The 16,793-nt window shown below is 47.9% G+C and overlaps 1 protein-coding gene across 3 annotated transcripts in view; it reads right to left on the reverse strand.

Moving 5' to 3' along the window:
• The window catches only part of SMOC1 (SPARC related modular calcium binding 1), a 180,511-nt gene that overhangs the window by 74,925 nt on the left and 88,793 nt on the right, over nucleotides 1–16,793 (reverse strand). For all 3 annotated transcript variants that reach the window (XM_075927324.2, XM_075927323.2, XM_075927325.2), the window contains one exon: nucleotides 12,120–12,167. In XM_075927324.2, coding sequence (XP_075783439.1) covers nucleotides 12,120–12,167 — 48 coding nt within the window. The remainder of the gene's footprint in view (nucleotides 1–12,119; nucleotides 12,168–16,793) is intronic.

The following is a 16,793-nucleotide window of genomic DNA, read 5'->3' on the forward strand; positions in this document are numbered from 1 at the left end:
ATGGGCTGGGACTCTATATGATTCAGAAAACCCAAATGAGGACGCATTACAGATAATTAAGTGGCTGGCATCAGCCAGTTAGCATCTATTGACATTTTGCAAGAAAGTTTCCACAAGGCTATCCAGGCAAGTAACACAGCCACAGTCTGTAAGATCAACCACTGTACATCTTAGTGCTACAAAGTAGTTGCATCCGTTCCCCTGTTACCACAGCACAGAGGAGATTTCCCTCACCGCAGCTGCCACAAGCTGTTAAGGAGTTTGCTACAAAAGTAAAATAATTTGGAAGCAGTGAACATCCAGGGAAGGCTTCTGCAACTTCAGGAACCAGTTCATATCTAGATTTCCACCTTATTGAGCCCAAGGGAATATATACATCACGACATGTCAACTTAGTATCATGTGGGACTCTCCAACTGAAAGTAATTGTTATTAGGTCTGGTCCACACTCAAAATTTAGACCTATTTTGCTGCACTGCTCAGTAAAAGGAAGATTTCACAACCCTAAGAAACAGTTAATCCAACCGCTAGAGATCAGTTTCTATCTTGGAAGAGCAGAGAAATAAGGGGTGAACACAGGCCTCAGGGGGAAAAAAAAAGCTTGACCTTCTGCTCACAAACAGGGAGGAACTAATAGGGGAAGTAGAGGTAGGTGACAACCTGGGAAGCAGTGATCATGAGATGGTAGATTTCAGGATCCTGACCAAAGGAAGAAAAGAGAGTAGTAAAATACACACCTTGGACTTCAAAAAGGCAGATTTTGACTCCCTCAGAGACATGATGGGCAGAATCCCCTGGGATGCTAACATGAAGGGGAAAGGAGTCCAGGACAGCTGGCAGTATTTTAAAGAAGCCTTATTGAAAGCACAGAAAGAAACCATCCTGACACGTAGCAAGAGAGGCAAACATGGTAGGAGACCAGATTGGCTTACAGGGGAAATCCTTGGTGAACTTAAGCACAAAAGGAAGCTTACAAAAAGTGCAAACTTGGACAAATGACCAGGGAGGGGTTTAAGTGTATAGCTCGAGAATGCCGGGGGGGTTATCAGGAAGGCGAAAGCGCAAATGGAATTGCGACTGGCTAAGGATGTGAAGGTTAACAAGAAAGGTTTCTACACACATGTTAACAAGAAGAAGGTGATCAGAGAGGCTGTGAGGCCCCTACTGGATGAAGGAGGTAACCTAGTGACAGATGAAGTACTCAATGCTTTCTTTGCCTCTGTATTCACGGACAAGGTGGGCTCCCGAACTAATGTGCTAAGTGACGCAAGATGGGATGAAGATGGACAGCCCTTGGTGGGTAAAGAACAGGTTAGGAACTATTTAGAAAAGCTAAACGTACACAAATCCACGGGTCCGGACTTAATGCATCCAATGGTACTGAGGGAGTTGGCAAATGTCATTGAGGAGCCTTAGGCCATTATCTTTGAAAAGTCGTGGAGATCAGGAGAAATCCCGGATGATTGGAAAAAGGCAAATGTGGTGCCCATCTTCAAAAAAGGGAAGAAGGATGATCCAGGGAACTACAGGCCGGTCAGTCTTACTTCGGTTCCTGGAAAAATCATGGAAGGGATCCTTAAAGAATCCATTTTGAGGCACTTGGAAGAGAGGAAAGTGATTAGTAATAGTCAGCATGGATTCACAAAGGGCAAGTCATGCCTGACCAATCTGATTAGCTTCTATGATGAGGTAACTGGCTCTGTGGACATGGGAAAGTCAGTGGATGTGATATACCTTAACTTTAGCAAGGCTTTTGATACGGTCTCCCACAATATTCTTGCCAGCAAGTTAAGGGAATGTGGATTGGATAAATGGATGGTAAGATGGATAGAAAGATAGCTAGAAGGCTGGGCCCAGTGGGTAGTGATCAACGGCTTGATGTCAGGATGGCGGTCGGTTTCTAGCGGAGTGCCCCAAGGTTCGGTTCTAGGACCGGTTTTGTTCAATATCTTTATTAATGACCTGAATGAGGGGATAGATTGCACCCTCAGCAAGATTGCGGATGACACTAAGCTAGGGGGAGAGGTAGATACGCTTGAGGGCAGAGATAGGGTCCAGAGTGACTTAGACAAATTGAAGGATTGGGCCAAAAGAAACCTGATGAGGTTCAACAAGGACAAGTGCAGAGTCCTGAACTTGGGACGAAAGAATCCCAAGCATAGTTACAAGCTGGGGACCAACCAGTTAAGTAGTAGTTCTGCAGAAAAGGACCTGGGGGTTACAGTGGATGAGAAGCTGGATATGAGTCAACAGTGTGCCCTTGTAACCAAGAAGGCTAATGGCATATTAGGTTGCAGTAAGAGGAGCATTGCCAACAGATCCAGAGATGTCATTATTCCCCTTTATTTGGCTTTGGTGAGGCCACATCTGGGCTACGTCTACACTGGCCCCTTTTCCGGAAGGGGCATGTAAATTTCACTAGTCGTCGTAGGGAAATCCGCGGGGGATTTAAATATCCCCCGCGGCATTTAAATAAAAATGTCCGCCGCTTTTTTCCGGCTTTTAAAAAAGCCGGAAAAGAGCGTCTAGACCGGCCCCGATCCTCCGGAAAAAGTGCCCTTTTCCGGAGGCTCTTATTCTTCAAAGTAAGAATAAGAGCCTCCGGAAAAGGGCACTTTTTCCGGAGGATCGGGGCCGGTCTAGATGCTCTTTTCCGGCTTTTTTAAAAGCCGGAAAAAAGCGGCGGACATTTTTATTTAAATGCCGCGGGGGATATTTAAATCCCCCGCGGATTTCCCTACGACGACTAGTGAAATTTACATGCCCCTTCCGGAAAAGGGGCCAGTGTAGACGTAGCCCTGGAGTATTGTGTCCAGTTCTGGGCCCCCCACTACAAAAAGGATGTGGACGCACTGGAGAGGGTCCAGCGGAGGGCAACCAAAATGATTAGGGGGCTGGAGCATATGACTTATGAGGAGAGGCAGAGGGAGTTGGGTTTGTTTAGTCTGCAGAAGCAAAGAGTGAGGGGGGATTTGATAGCAGCCTTCAACTTCCTGAAGGGAGGTTCCAAAGAGGATGGAGAGAGGCTGTTCTCAGTAGTGACAGATGGCAGAACAAGGAACAATGGTCTCAAGTTGCGGTGGGAGAGGTCCAGGTTAGATATTAGGAAAAACTATTTCACAAGGGGTGTGTCTAGACTACATGCCTCCTTCGACGGAGGCATGTAGATTAGCGAGATCGGAAGAGGGAAATGAAGCCGCGATTAAAATAATCGCGGCTTCATTTAAATTTAAATGGCTGCCCCGATCTGCCGATCAGCTGTTTGTCGGCAGATCGGGGGAGTCTGGACGCGATGCCCCGACAAAGAAGCCTTTCTTCATCGACACAGGTAAGCCTGGTTTCACGAGGCTTACCTGTGTCGATGAAGAAAGGCTTCTTTGTCGGGGCATCGCGTCCAGACTCCCCCGATCTGCCGACAAACAGCTGATCGGCAGATCGGGGCAGCCATTTAAATTTAAATGAAGCCGCGATTATTTTAATCACGGCTTCATTTCCCTCTTCCGATCTCGCTAATCTACATGCCTCCGTCGAAGGAGGCATGTAGTCTAGACACACCCAAGGAGGGTAGTGAAGCACTGGAATGGGTTATCTAGGGAAGTAGTGGAGTCTCCATCCCTAGAGGTGTTTAAGTCTCGGCTTGACAAAGCCCTGGCCGGGTTGATTTAGCTGGGATTGGTGCTGCCTAGAGCAGGGGGCTGGACTTGATGACCTTCTGAAGTCTCTTCCAGCTCTATGGTTCTATGATTCTAAAACCAAAGGGAGGGTAGTTTAGGTTACTTTACATAAATGGAACTCTCCACACAGAAGCTTATCATGCCAGCAAAAAACTGGTGTGCAGCTAAGATCGGAGACTTTTATGGAGACAGAACTCTTTGAGGAACAACCCTGAGAAGAGAGGGTGACCGTTCCTATCAAGAATGCAGATGAAAGATTTGCCAAGATACCAGCTTCCTCATATCCAAGTCCTCCTTTATGCCTCACTTCTTCCTTGGAGCTAGTGTGAAGGAAGCCTACTGAAACATTCAAAGAACTAAACCAGTTGCAAGGGACTCGGGCCTGGCTTCCCAGTAAACGTCACCATCCCCACTCCCATCTATGGGATTGCGGACTGTTTTGGCAAAGAGCATAGTTTTGTGCTTGCTGTACAAGGCTGAGCACTTTTTTATTGTTTACACTCAAAGCTGGAAATCGCAAGAGATCTCATAACAAAATAAGCCTCTTCTCGTGTTACCAATGGTTACATTTCACTAACAACATCATAGGACCTTTTGCAGCATGAAGGAATCTCAAATAGCATCTCCAGGTTTTGCAAAGAGAAATAAAACCGCACTTGAATATTATACTTAATGATAATGTAGTTTATAAATGTGAATAGGTATTTAAATTGTTAAGTATATTGATATGGCCCTGACAGCTCACCCACAGCGCATTTATCCTTGCTTTGCATTATTCTGCTGAACATTAATTATAAAATCAAACCTGGCTTCCAGTTTTCTCTACCCGGGTGAGTAAAAGAATAACCTAAACACCTATTTAACAGCATTCAGGAGAAACAGTGTCAGCTTACTACAAGGCATGCTTACGTGTTCTTATTCACTTGAAAGCCATATCCCTTCTAGCTTCCCTCGCCTCTCTTTAATTCACTTGTTTTGTTGCCAGTTCTAAGCCAGCACATGGCTGCATAGGTCTGCTTTCTACAGCCTCTGCATCCTGAGCTGTGTGCTTTCTAAAGACTGCTTGATGACCAGGAACAGCACTACTTGTTGGCGGAGTTTGCGGAAGCTTGTGCATTGAGATCAAGACCTTGATGTTCATGGGAAGAAGAAGGAAGTTTTATTTTTGTGCTTGTTTTGCTTTGAGCCCATGTCACAATATACCTTTGGCCAGAAAGGGGTATACAGGCAGTCCCCGAGTTACGCGGATCCGACTTATGTCGGATCCGCAGTTACGAACGGGGCTTTTCTCGCCCCGGAGGACTGGAGCGGCGGGACGCCCAGATGCGCTGCAGTCCCGCCGCCCCCGTCCTCCGGGGCGAGAAAAGCTGCTCCACGTCTCCCTGGTCTGCTGGGGGGGGAATCCCCCCCAGCAGACCAGGGAAACGCGGAGCAAAGCCACAGAGCACGCCCGCAGCGGGACAGCCCGGGTGCGCCTGGGCTGTCCCACTGCGAGCGTGCTCCAAGGCTTTGCTCCCCGTCTCCCTGCAAACCAGGGAGCAAAGCCATGGAGGACGCGGGCGGTCCTGCCACCCGCGTCTCCCTGGTCTGCTGGGGGGGTGGGGGGGAGTGCAGCTAGTGCCCCCGCTTCCCCCCCTCCCAGCAGACCAGGCTTTTCTTGCCTACGCCTGGGGTAGAGCAGCTGGGGCGCTGCCGGGTTGGTCCCGCAGCGCTACTCCTCGGCGCTACTGTACCAACCCGGCAGCACCCCAGCTGCTCTGCCCCAGGCATCCTGATTGAGCCACTGCTGGTCAGTTTCAGCACTGGCTGAATCAGGACTCCTAGGGCAGAGCAGCTGGGGTGCTGCTGGGTTGCTCCAGCAGCACCCCAGCTGCTCTGCCCCAGGCATCCCCAAGTCAGCCGCTGCTGAAACTGACCAGGGGCTGACTACAGGAAGCCCGAGGCAGAGTTGCTCTGCCCCGAGCTTCCTGGAATCAGCCGCTGATCAGTTTCAGCAGCAGCTGACTTGGGGACGCCTGGGTTTCTTAAGTTGAATCTGTATGTAAGTCAGAACTGGCGTCCAGATTCAGCCGCTGTTGAAACTGATCAGTTTCAGCAGCGGCTGACGCCAGTTCCGACTTACATACAGTTTCAACTTAAGAACAAACCTACAGTCCCTATCTTGTACGTAACCCGGGGACTGCCTGTACTGGATTTCTTCCCTGCTTGAAGAATCCAATCACATGAGTGCACTTCATTGCCTTTCAGAACATAAACACTAGGTAGTGTGGGACAGCAGGGAGCCCACCATGGTGGGAACTACATTAAAACTTCTAACACTCCTGGGCTAATCAAGGTAACGCAGCAGAGTAGGATGCAATTGGGGTAAATCAGTTTAGCACAAATTCCTTATGGCAAAGTTCTAGTGATTTGGAGTTAACCGGTTTTCCAGGTGTCAAGTACAGGACACATGCTGTAATGAGGTAGGGATAGAGAGATCAAAGAAGAGACCCAGGGACACTTTATCCCACTCAGACCCAGACAGGTAGTCCTGGGATCTTCTTCAGAGAGGGTACTGGGAAAGCCTCTTTCACCTCCACCTGGGCAAGTGTTAGTATAGAACCCACCACCAGACTAAGCTTGCAAGAGGCCTCTTATCATACCATTCAATGCTTTTATCATTAAAAACTTTCCCTGGGTAGCCAGTAAGATACCAGTGTAACTTATTACACTGGTGGCAGAAAACAGCATATCTATCTCCCTCTTCAACTGCTGGAGAATGAAGGAGGAAGTGTCAGAAATCTATAAACATCTAGACGACTGGTTTCAAACTTTTTATATTGGTGACATCTTTCACAAAGCACGCCACTGAATGTGAGCCGCCTATATCAAAATAACCATCTTGCAACCCTAAAAGTGTCACAATCCCCAGTTTGAGAATCCCTGATCTAGGCCAATCCACTTATACAGGGGCACTTTGTATTGGTGCTGCGGATGGGAGGAAGAGAGTCACATATTCTCCCAGAGCACAAATCATTTCTAAGATTACAGGTGAGGCACATCTTTTATTAAAGCTCAGAAATGTATAAGACAACACTAGCCCTGAGCAATTTAAGGAGGCTGGTTCCTTATCACAGAAGGTCACATGACTAAGCAGACTCTTCCTGGAAGTTATTCATGATTAGTCAGTTCTTCCACAAAATGTATAGAGCAGCCTTAATCCTAGTCCTCCATTAGCATGGTGAGAGGTATGGCATAATAATCTGAGTACACTAGGAGTTTGATCTTGCACTGAAGGAATCAAGTCCTTCAGGGAAGGACACAAACAATGATCTCATCAAGCTCTCCCAGGCCTCCTGACAGCAGGGGGGCCAGAGGAGGTCTAGGAGGGCAAAGGGGGTAATTGCACAGAAGCCCGGCATTTCAAAGAGGCCAGGAGTTCCTGGCCACCACCATTGCTACTGTAGCAACGGTGGTGGCTGGAGCACTGGGCCCCTTTGAATCGCCGCAAGAGCACTCTCCACCCGCTGCTCAGGATGGTTCTGAGTGTCAGTTCTCTGCCCCTTCTGCCTGAGGCCCCACCCCTTCCAAGGGTTTGAAGCCAGCCCCCTCCCAAACCTGCTGTGACTGTTGGTCCCACTGAGCTCTCGTCTGGAGAAGCCTACAGCTCAGAAGTTGCCTTACTCTGGATTGTATTCACTGGTTTATATGGATTTTAGACCTATGCAACATGGTGATAAAACAAAGGCAGATCTTAAATATCAGAAATTCGTGCCTATGAGCTAAAACAACCCTAGCTGCAGGCTATGCTTTTCCTAGGGATTCCTTTATCAAAAAGCCAGTAAGCGGTCAACCATTGGTCTGGCTAGGCTGAGTAGCAGGTACCTGAGTAGCAGGTACCTGAGTAGCAGGCCTGCAAAAGGCATTGATGCTTGCTTTTGTCTTTCCTTTTACAAAGTCTTCCCAAATATACCATGCAAGTCAACAAGAGTGTCACTGCTTAGTTCATGAACTCATCCCTATGGCTGGCTGGCTCTTGAGCGAATTCTGCAGGCACAAGAGGGTTTGTCTTTGCTTCAAGCCCTACGTTTCTAGGATTCTGACATTTCCAAATGATAAAAATGTTTTTTTTCCAACCAAAATAGCTTGCCAAAATTGACACTAATTTGTGAAACACTTCAGCCAATCCGCATCCATAATTTGTGTTTATAAAAAAAAAAAAAAAAAAAAAAAAAAAAGTTTTACCTGAATAAAAGCTACACCTAGCTCAGAACCCCGACTGCTCCTCTGCATCCAAGCTCAGTGCTCTGGCTTTCTCAGGAGCAGGTACGCTTGCAGTTGGCTACTTGTTCCTGCCTCTGAGAAGATTCAGACTCTTCTGAGTAGAACTGGGTAAAGTTTTTCTCAACCCTTCTGTGCGAGCGCACACACTGATTCAGGTCAACTGAAACATTTAATACAATTAGTATCTATTTCAGCAAGTATTGGTCCAAATAAGCATACGTTTTGGAAAAGTCAGACTCTTTAGACTCAGACACGTGGGGCTGGAAGTGGCATAGTTTTCACAGAAAAGAGACCCACCGGAGATTAGCAAGTAGTCTGACAATTAAGCCACTCACCTTGAAAACAAAGACCTGGGTTCCAGAGTCCATATGCTGGAGCAGAGATTCAAACCAGAGCCTCCCACATCTCAGGGGAGTACCCTAAGCACTGGGCTATTAATGGGGTCCTACCAATTCAGTCTATTTTGGTCAATTTCATGATCATAGGATTTTAAAAATCGTAAGTTTCATTATTTTAGCTATTTACTTCTGACATTTCCTGGTGTGGTATTAACAGAGATCCTGACCCAAAAAGAGTTGTGGGGTGGTGGCAGTACTGCTACCCGTACTTCTGTGCTGCTGCAGGAGGCAGTGCTGCCTTCAGACTTGCAGCTGAAGGGTGGCGGCTGCTGGCCAGGAGCGCAGCTCTGAAAGCAGAGTCGCTGCCAAGCAGCAAGGACAGCATGGTATGTTATTGCACCCTTTCTTTTGTGCTGCTGTTGGCAGCACACTGCCTTCAGAGCTGGGTGCCAGGCCAACAGCTGCTGCTCTGACCACCCAGCTCTGACTGCAGTGCAGAAGTAAGAGTGACAATACTGTAACACATCCCCAAAAATAATCTTGCAACCCAACCCCTCTGCAACTTCCTTTCGGATGAAAACTCCAAATTTGGGAAACACTGGCCTCACCATGAAATCTGTATAAAGTATAAAACAAACAGCACACAAAAGACCAGATTTCATGGTCCGTAATGTTTTTTTCATGGCCATGAATTTGGTAGGGCCCTGGCTATTAGATACATTGGGGCATCCCAAGCAGTGGTTTTATGACTCTAGCCCCTCATTTCCTTTGTTTATGAATAAAGGTGCTTTTCCACCTTCCATTTATTAACTATTCAAATTTCAGTTGAACTTGAACTGATGGTTTGGGGGGAGGGGTATTATTATTTTTCAGAACTGGCAGGAAATAAAAAAGGAGGCAGTTATTGGCACAACTCTAGTTCCAAGAACTCCAATAGCTCCTCCATAGAGCTCTCAGCAAATAAACTCTCAGGAGAGTTCTAACTGGGTCCAACTGCTATACCAATGCAAATGACTGATCCAAGCAGGCCCTATTTTTCTGAGGATCCTTAGGATCTAGGGCAGATGGCCACACTTGGGTCTCGGCAGTCTCTTTCTTCTTCACTGTGCAACCGCCTTATGCCAGCATGAATTTTAAGACCAGAAGGGACCTTTATATTCATCACATCTGACCTCCTGACTAACACAGCGCAGACCACTAGAAACGGAAGAGTTGCTTTAACCAACAGAAGGGCACATAGCAATGAAAGAGAAATTCCTACAAAGACACATGTGTTCTCTATAAATCTGCCATTCATATCAAAACAAAGTAACTGACTCAATACTCAGTGAAACATCTTTTAAATTTAAAACAACAGAAGACGGGCAAATATCTCCCCTTCTCACTCCCAACATTTACTCATGAGTCTTATAAATTAGCTAGTGATGCTACAGAACTGTGTATAGGTCAAAACTCCATCACCCAGACTTCCCTGGACCAGCATTGTTGGGGTGACCCGGTGGCCTGAGGCCAGGAGCATTGCCAGACTAGAGGACTGCTGAGGTGGGAGTCCAGAGCGTCCCCCCTCCTGGAGCAGCAGCGAGGCCGCTGTGGGGAAAGCAGAGCCACTGTGGAGAGACTGGAGCCCCCACCAGGGGGAGAGTGGAGCCGTGGGTGGCAGTGGAGCCACGGGGTGGAGCAGAGCCCCTACCACTTTGGGGAGAGCAGAGCCACAGGTGACAGTGGAGCTGCCGGGGGGGAAATGGAGCCTCTTTCCCCATTGGCCTCCCCTACTCCAGCAAATTCCATGGTTCAGGACCAGTGAGGTCTCAAGGGTGCCAGACCAGGGAAGTTCAACCTGTACAAAACTTTGCTTACTCTTGTGATGGAGAAAAGGAAGACGCTGGTTGCATGCATAAGCAAGCAGGAACGAAGGCATGGTTACAGTGGCTGAGGTATTTATACTGGATCTAAGGCACATTGAGCTGGAAGGAATTGGATTTTTCCCTGAACTGCAGCTTCAACTGAAAATGGTTCCGTGGCTGGGCACACCATTTTTGCAACAGTGCTGTGCAGAGGCAAAGCCAAGGAAAAAGGATACATGTTTCTGACAAGGTTAGCCTCCAATTTGCAGTCTCCTGCACTATCTAGTCCCTCCCTACTTCCCTCCTTTCCTGCCCTGCCCCTGAGTTACTGCATAAAGGGATGAAAGGGAAAGAAATGGAGCACAAGCTTCCTGCAACCCTGTGGAAATTAGAGTGATACCAACTGCTTGAGATTCTAGCCTTGCAGTCAGCAAATGAAAGATCAGGAGAGATCTGTGAGTTTGCAAGGGCTGCAAGATAATCAGTGACCCAAGCAGCAACTTAATTTGCCTGCACTGTAGGCTAATACCTACAAGGAGAGTCTAACAGGCACCTGAACATACATTAATATATCCTGTTATACATTACTTCAGATTTAATACGTTACAGATTTACAGAGACACACTTTGCCTAAAATAAGCAGCAGGCTGACCAGTATTCTGCATTGTTTTATCTGAGGACAGCCAAATATTTTCTATCCACCTGTTCTCTCCCTGCCTCAAGCTGAGCCACATAAAATCTTGCTAAGAAATACCCTACATGTGCAAATATATGCTGGTGAATATACACAGGAGAAGAAATGAATTCTTGAAATGTATATTGATTTGACAAAAAAAATGTAGCATGTTCCCCTTGCTCCAAAGCCTCATCAAATTAAGATCAATGATCTAATAAGCAAATAACTTTACAATTTTAAGTGGTTTTGAAGACACCCCTCCATGAAAAAAGTTCTTCTGACTTCACAAAACAGGCATTTTCTTGGCAAAGCATCAGTGGTTATTGGTTTAGAAAAGAAAAAAAATAAGAATCCTACATCAGTTTCCATAGCAGTTATTCCACTTCAAGAAATGGCCTTCATCCTAATCATAAGAGTGTGAGACTGCAGAAGGCAGCATATGTCAGAGCCATTTTTTAGAAGCAAGGATAAACTGTGATGACACTAAATGGGGAGAAGGGGGTGCTGTATGATGGGGAATGGGCCAGGAACCAATGATTTCCCATTATACCCATTGGTCCCCAAACCCTTTCCCATCAACATCCGTTATCCTGTTTGAGACTTTTCAAAGATGTTGTACAAGACAAGGAAAGTGTATAAACTATAACAGGAGTGGCTGTGATATTTTCTAATCCTTTAATTTAATACTTTCCACACAAAAATTCATGCAGCACCTAAGGGTGCCATTTTCACAAGCATTCAGCCTAAACCTGCTTCCACTGAACTCAATGGGAGTTTTACCTGGCAGAGCACTTCCGAAAAAATCTCACCTTTAGTGACTTGCTCATGACTCCTAGAGTCCTGTGCTCTCACCACCTGACGGCTTAATAAATAAGTGTCAATAATAAAAGACAAGGCAAAAAATACAGGTTAATCTCAATCTGTTGCCCCTCCAGCAGACTCTACATGCCCTGTCATTCTCAAAGCAGAGTTCTATCCCATGCAGTGGTGAAAGTAACTTAAAATTTCTTACAGCTACTGTCCTATTGCAACCCAGGTTCCTGCCAGCTCTTTAAATAGCTCCCTGCTAGCTTTTGCTGCAGCTCAGCCAGCTCTTGCTGGAGCTGCATACTAGGATGCACCTGCTTAGTTTCACCTCTAATCCCATGAGGGCTGTGTTTTGGACTTGATGCCATCTTATTCCACATGCTTATTTCAAAAGCATGAGACTATTCTAGGACTTCATTTTGAAATTGAATTTCTATCAGATCTCAAAAGGTCTGGCTGGGCAACCCTATTCAAATAAATAAATGAACACTTTACTGAAGCACAGAACTCCACTTACCTTTCCTCCCTGAGTTACCCTGGCTCGATGGCTTATCAGTTACTGAACCTTAAAGGGAAACAAATAAAGACATAGTTTGTTTACAGGCAGCATGACAACACAGTCACACAAATATACTTCAATAGCCTGATCCTAGGGGATTGGTTTTTACCTGGCAAGAACTCCATCTAGGGTTCCAAGACCCCACTGTAAGAGTTCATGGCCAACACTTAAGGCAGTACAAGAGACAAATATTATGCATTAAGGCTATCAAAACAGGTCAAATTAGACAAGAGAGCTTCAGGCCTCATCTACACTACAAAGTTTTGCAAAATAAAAGTCAGGCTTCATTGACAGGACACTGGAGGCATACACACTGCAATGCCCTTCTACCAACAACACAAATCTTACTTTGCAGAAGAAACAAAACCATTTCGACAAAATGTTTTTTGCAGCAAAGTGATATCCACAAAATATCAGTGGAGACATCATGGCTCTGCAGGTGGACCCCCAGCTAACTGCGGGGCACCTCCTTTCCTTTCTCCACGCGCTACTCATGCAGCTCAACCCCACCCTCCCTCCTCTGCACACTGTGCACCGCCACTTCCAGCAACTGGATACTAGTTCAGACTGGTGGGACCAGATCATCATGGCACTGTGGAATGACCAGCAGTGGCTCCAGAGTTTCCACTTGCAGGAGGACACCTTCACAGAGCTGTGTGAGTGGCTCACCCCTACCCTCAGGCAACAGAACACCCACATGAAACCATCCATCCCCCTCCAGAACGGAGTCGCCATGCTGGACAGCTACCAATCTGTCGGGAATCAGTTTGATGTGTAGAGAACAACTGTTGGGACCGTGGTCATGCAGGTATAGGTCTCTCGTGCTATCGTCCCAGGAGGCTGGTGAACTGGGGGAACGGGGTTCCCTAGGGAAGGGGGAGGTGGAAGCCCCTTGCCTGGAAGGTTTTCAGTCCCGCCTTCACAAAGCCCTGCCAGGGGATGGAGCAAGTTGGGGTTACTCCTGGGGGGGGGGAGGAGCTCAGAAGTCTCAAGGGCCCTGGCAAACCCTGTGATTCCCTGTTTGTCTCCTTCTCCAGGTGGTGCAGGCCCTCAACACCATCCTGCTGCGCAGGATCATCATGTTGGAGGACATGCACCCCATCATCGCTAGCTTTGTCACTATGGGCTTCCCCAACTATCGAGGGGCCACTGACAGCTCCCATATCCCCATCCAGGCCCCTGACCACTAAGGCATCCAAATACATCAACCAGAAGGGGTACTTTTCTGTGGTGCTACAAGCCCTCATGGACCATTGAGGCCGCTTCACTGACATCTACAGCAGATGGTCGGGGAAGGCACACAACACCCATGTCTTCTGCAACTCCAGCCTCTTCCAGAAGGTGCGCGCACACGCACATGCACTTTTTTACCATCAGGTTCAGGGACGTGGACATGCCGATGTGCACTGTAGAGGAGGATGCAGCCTACCCGTTGCTCCCCTGACTAATAAAGCCCTACACTGGACACCTGGACTCTACCAAGGAACATTCTGATCCCAGCCTTAGCAGGGTCCACATGGTTGTGGAGGGCACTTCCATCCAGGTAAAGGGGAGATTCCGTTGCCTCCTCAACCGCCTGGATGTTGTCAAGCGGAACATCCCCCAAGTAGTGGCGGCCTGTTGTGTGCTCCACAATATTTATGAAAAAAAAGGGGGAGACATTCCTGCCAGGGTGGGGGGCAGAGGGCGACTGGCTCGGCAGGGCCTTTGAGCAGCCGCGCATGGCTGCCATCCGACAGGCCCATCAGGGGCTCTGCATAAACAAGAGCCCTGAGGGAGAGTTTCACACAAGGACCACAGTGACACTCCCTCCAAGCCTCCCCACAAGGGGTCTGTGCATTGCCCCTCTTTGCCCTTCCTCCCACACCCCTCCCTTCCCCTGCACAGACAATAAACCACGCTGTTTTGGAACAATAAACTGTTTTTTTAATTGGGGTATATGTAACTGGGAAGGAACTGGGGAAAGAACCTGGGAGGGAGGGAGGGAGAGAAAAAGGAGGAAAGACTCAGGGGTGGGGCTGGGAGTGGCACCTGCCTTGAGTCGGGGCCCTCGATGGCCATGTGGGGGAGGAGGGGAAGATGGGGGGAGGGAGAAGAGACGCCCAAGGATCAGGAGCTGGGGCAGGAGCAGCCACCAGGAGTGGAGGGCAGGGGTAAAAGCCATGCAGACGGTCTGGCCCTGCTGCAGCAGCTCCTGCCAGGGGTTTCGTTGCAGCTCCAGGTCCGCCTCCATTCTGCAGTCCTGCCAGTCCAGGAAGTGCTGCAGGGCATAAAGGGAGGCAATGTGCTCTCACTGCAGGTCATTCTGGGCTCACCTGCGCCTGCAGGTCACGTGGGGTCAGGAGGAAGACACAGGAGGTGTAGTACGCGCCCTTCTCGCGGTTGGCTCAGCTGTGTAGAACAAAGAGAAGGTCAGTCTTCCCGGGAGACACGGTGCCTGAAGCCAGCCCTCGTCCCACCACGGCGTTAGGAGTAAGGCCAGCCTCTCCAGGCACCCCGTGAGCAGGAGTGCAAGGCTCCTTCCCGGCAGGCTCCTGGGGCTGTGGACTGGTGCTCCATGTGCACAGGCTACTGTGCAGTCCCCAGGCTGAGAAGGCTGAGCAAGGAGCACGAAGCCCCTCACCACCTGATCCCTCCCCCTCCGTGAGTGTGTGTAAATAATGTAGCTCACCTAATGGGCCTTCCCCGCTGTCATCCGATCCCTGGCTGGCATCCTGGCTGGTGATACCGGCTCCACAGCTGGGATGGCTTCCTGGATGGCAGGCATTGTGTCCACTGGCCTCCTCCTCCACCTCCTCCTTCTCCTCATCCCCAGCCACACCCTCTGGGTGGCTCATGATGGGCATCTCTAGCCCTGAGTCCACAACAAGAGGAGGGGGAAATGGGACTGCCCCCCTCCCAGGATGCAATGGAGCTGCCCGTAGTAGGGGCAGGCCTGGAGTCCTGCCCCTGAACAGGAGCTGCACTCCCTAGCCTTCGTGCAGGCCTGGTGCAGTTTTGACCTTCTTGCACACCTGCTCCTGTGAGCACGTGTGGCCCAGGCTTTTGACCATCTGGCCACAAATGTCCATATTCCTGCACCTGGTGTGGAGATCCCGCTGGTTTTCTTCCTCATCCCAGATCTCAAAGAGATTCAGGATCTCTGCACCAGGCCAGGTCCTCCTCTTTTGGCTCTGGGCAGGGGCTTGGGAGCTGCCTGAGGTAGTGCTGGCAGCTGTGGAAGGCTTGGCTGGAGCACTGGGCTCAGCCATGTCAGCAGGGAAGGCTGTGCAGGGTCCTGCTATGTAGCACAATGCAATTATGGCCTGCTTCATGCCACAAGCCCTTTCCCTTCTGCCTGCAGCTTTAGGAGAAGCGGAACGATAGAGGGGAACGATAGAGCTCTGATGAGTGTGGACAGAGTGGCTACCAAAGTAGCGGTGTGATTTCCTGGAGGCCCCTTATTTCGAAATAACTCCATCTGCCTCAACTACACACATGCTATTCTGAAATAGCTATTTTGGAACAGGCATTATTCCTCGTAAAAGGGGGTAACAGAATCCAGAATAAGACGTCTGTGATTTCAATGATATTTTGAAATAAAGGGCTTGCTGTGTAGATGCTCTCTATTATTTCAAAATAACGCTACTGTGTAGATGTGCCCTAAGAAACCAAACCTAAGAAACCCAAGGGTGGCTAGGAATGCAATCAATACATCACAGAGAGAAGGGAATAGTAAAGGAAGAATTGATTTCTAAGTGTCAGGGGGGACGAGTCAGGTGACTAGAGGAGTTGGAAAAAGCCACTGAGCAGAGACAGTATGTTTGGGGAGAAGAGCTCTAAATGGGGCCTGGATTAACCCAGATAGTCTCTGTCCCTCCCTGAATGTCACCAGCTGCTATTGAGGGAACACGGCCCTGAACTGGTGCTGGCAGGAATTTGAATAAGGAATTGATTTAATTTTGAAGTGATTTAAAAAAAATCACTCTTAATAGTCATGTGAAATAGAACATTCTGTATTTGTTTCTTCAGTCAGTCTTAAGATGCACTGTCAATCAATTTCACATTAAAAGTGCAATTGGAGACAATGGCTATTTGGACAAATCTCTCCAAAGTGAGAAAGTTAAAAGAAAAAGCAGTGTTCTTGATTTGGTCCTTTTGGGAACCACAAATACAACTCTCTATGGGCTTTGAAGTGTCCTACCAAAAAAAAAAAAAAAGACTAAATTTTCCTAATGACAATAAAGTAAATAAGAGGGAAAAAAATACATTATCAGAAAGAACCATTCTACCAAATTATAGAGTGAAAATGTAAAGTAAACCATATTTCTGAAGCAAGCCAATTTGCCAGGGCACTTTATTTTCTACAGAAGATTACTCCAAAAAAAATATTTTCACACTTGGAGGGAAATTGTACATCAGGCCTATAAAGCATCAAGTGTTGTCTCAAGTTTCATTGTTCTCAGCCAGGAGTCAGTGCAACTCCTGGTTGGACAGAAATGTGACCTTCACAAATCTACTAGAGCAATGCACTGAGCCTTCCTCATTACCACGTGCTACATGATCATGACAAGTAAGTGAAGAATTTACTTGTTCTTTCTTCAGAATAGAATGGAAATTTACACAGCAAGGTGAGTATGGAGAATATATTCA

The sequence above is a fragment of the Pelodiscus sinensis genome, chromosome 5 (assembly GCF_052426305.1).
Source record: "Pelodiscus sinensis isolate ZL-2025 chromosome 5, ASM5242630v1, whole genome shotgun sequence".
Taxonomy (NCBI): Eukaryota; Metazoa; Chordata; order Testudines; family Trionychidae; genus Pelodiscus; species Pelodiscus sinensis.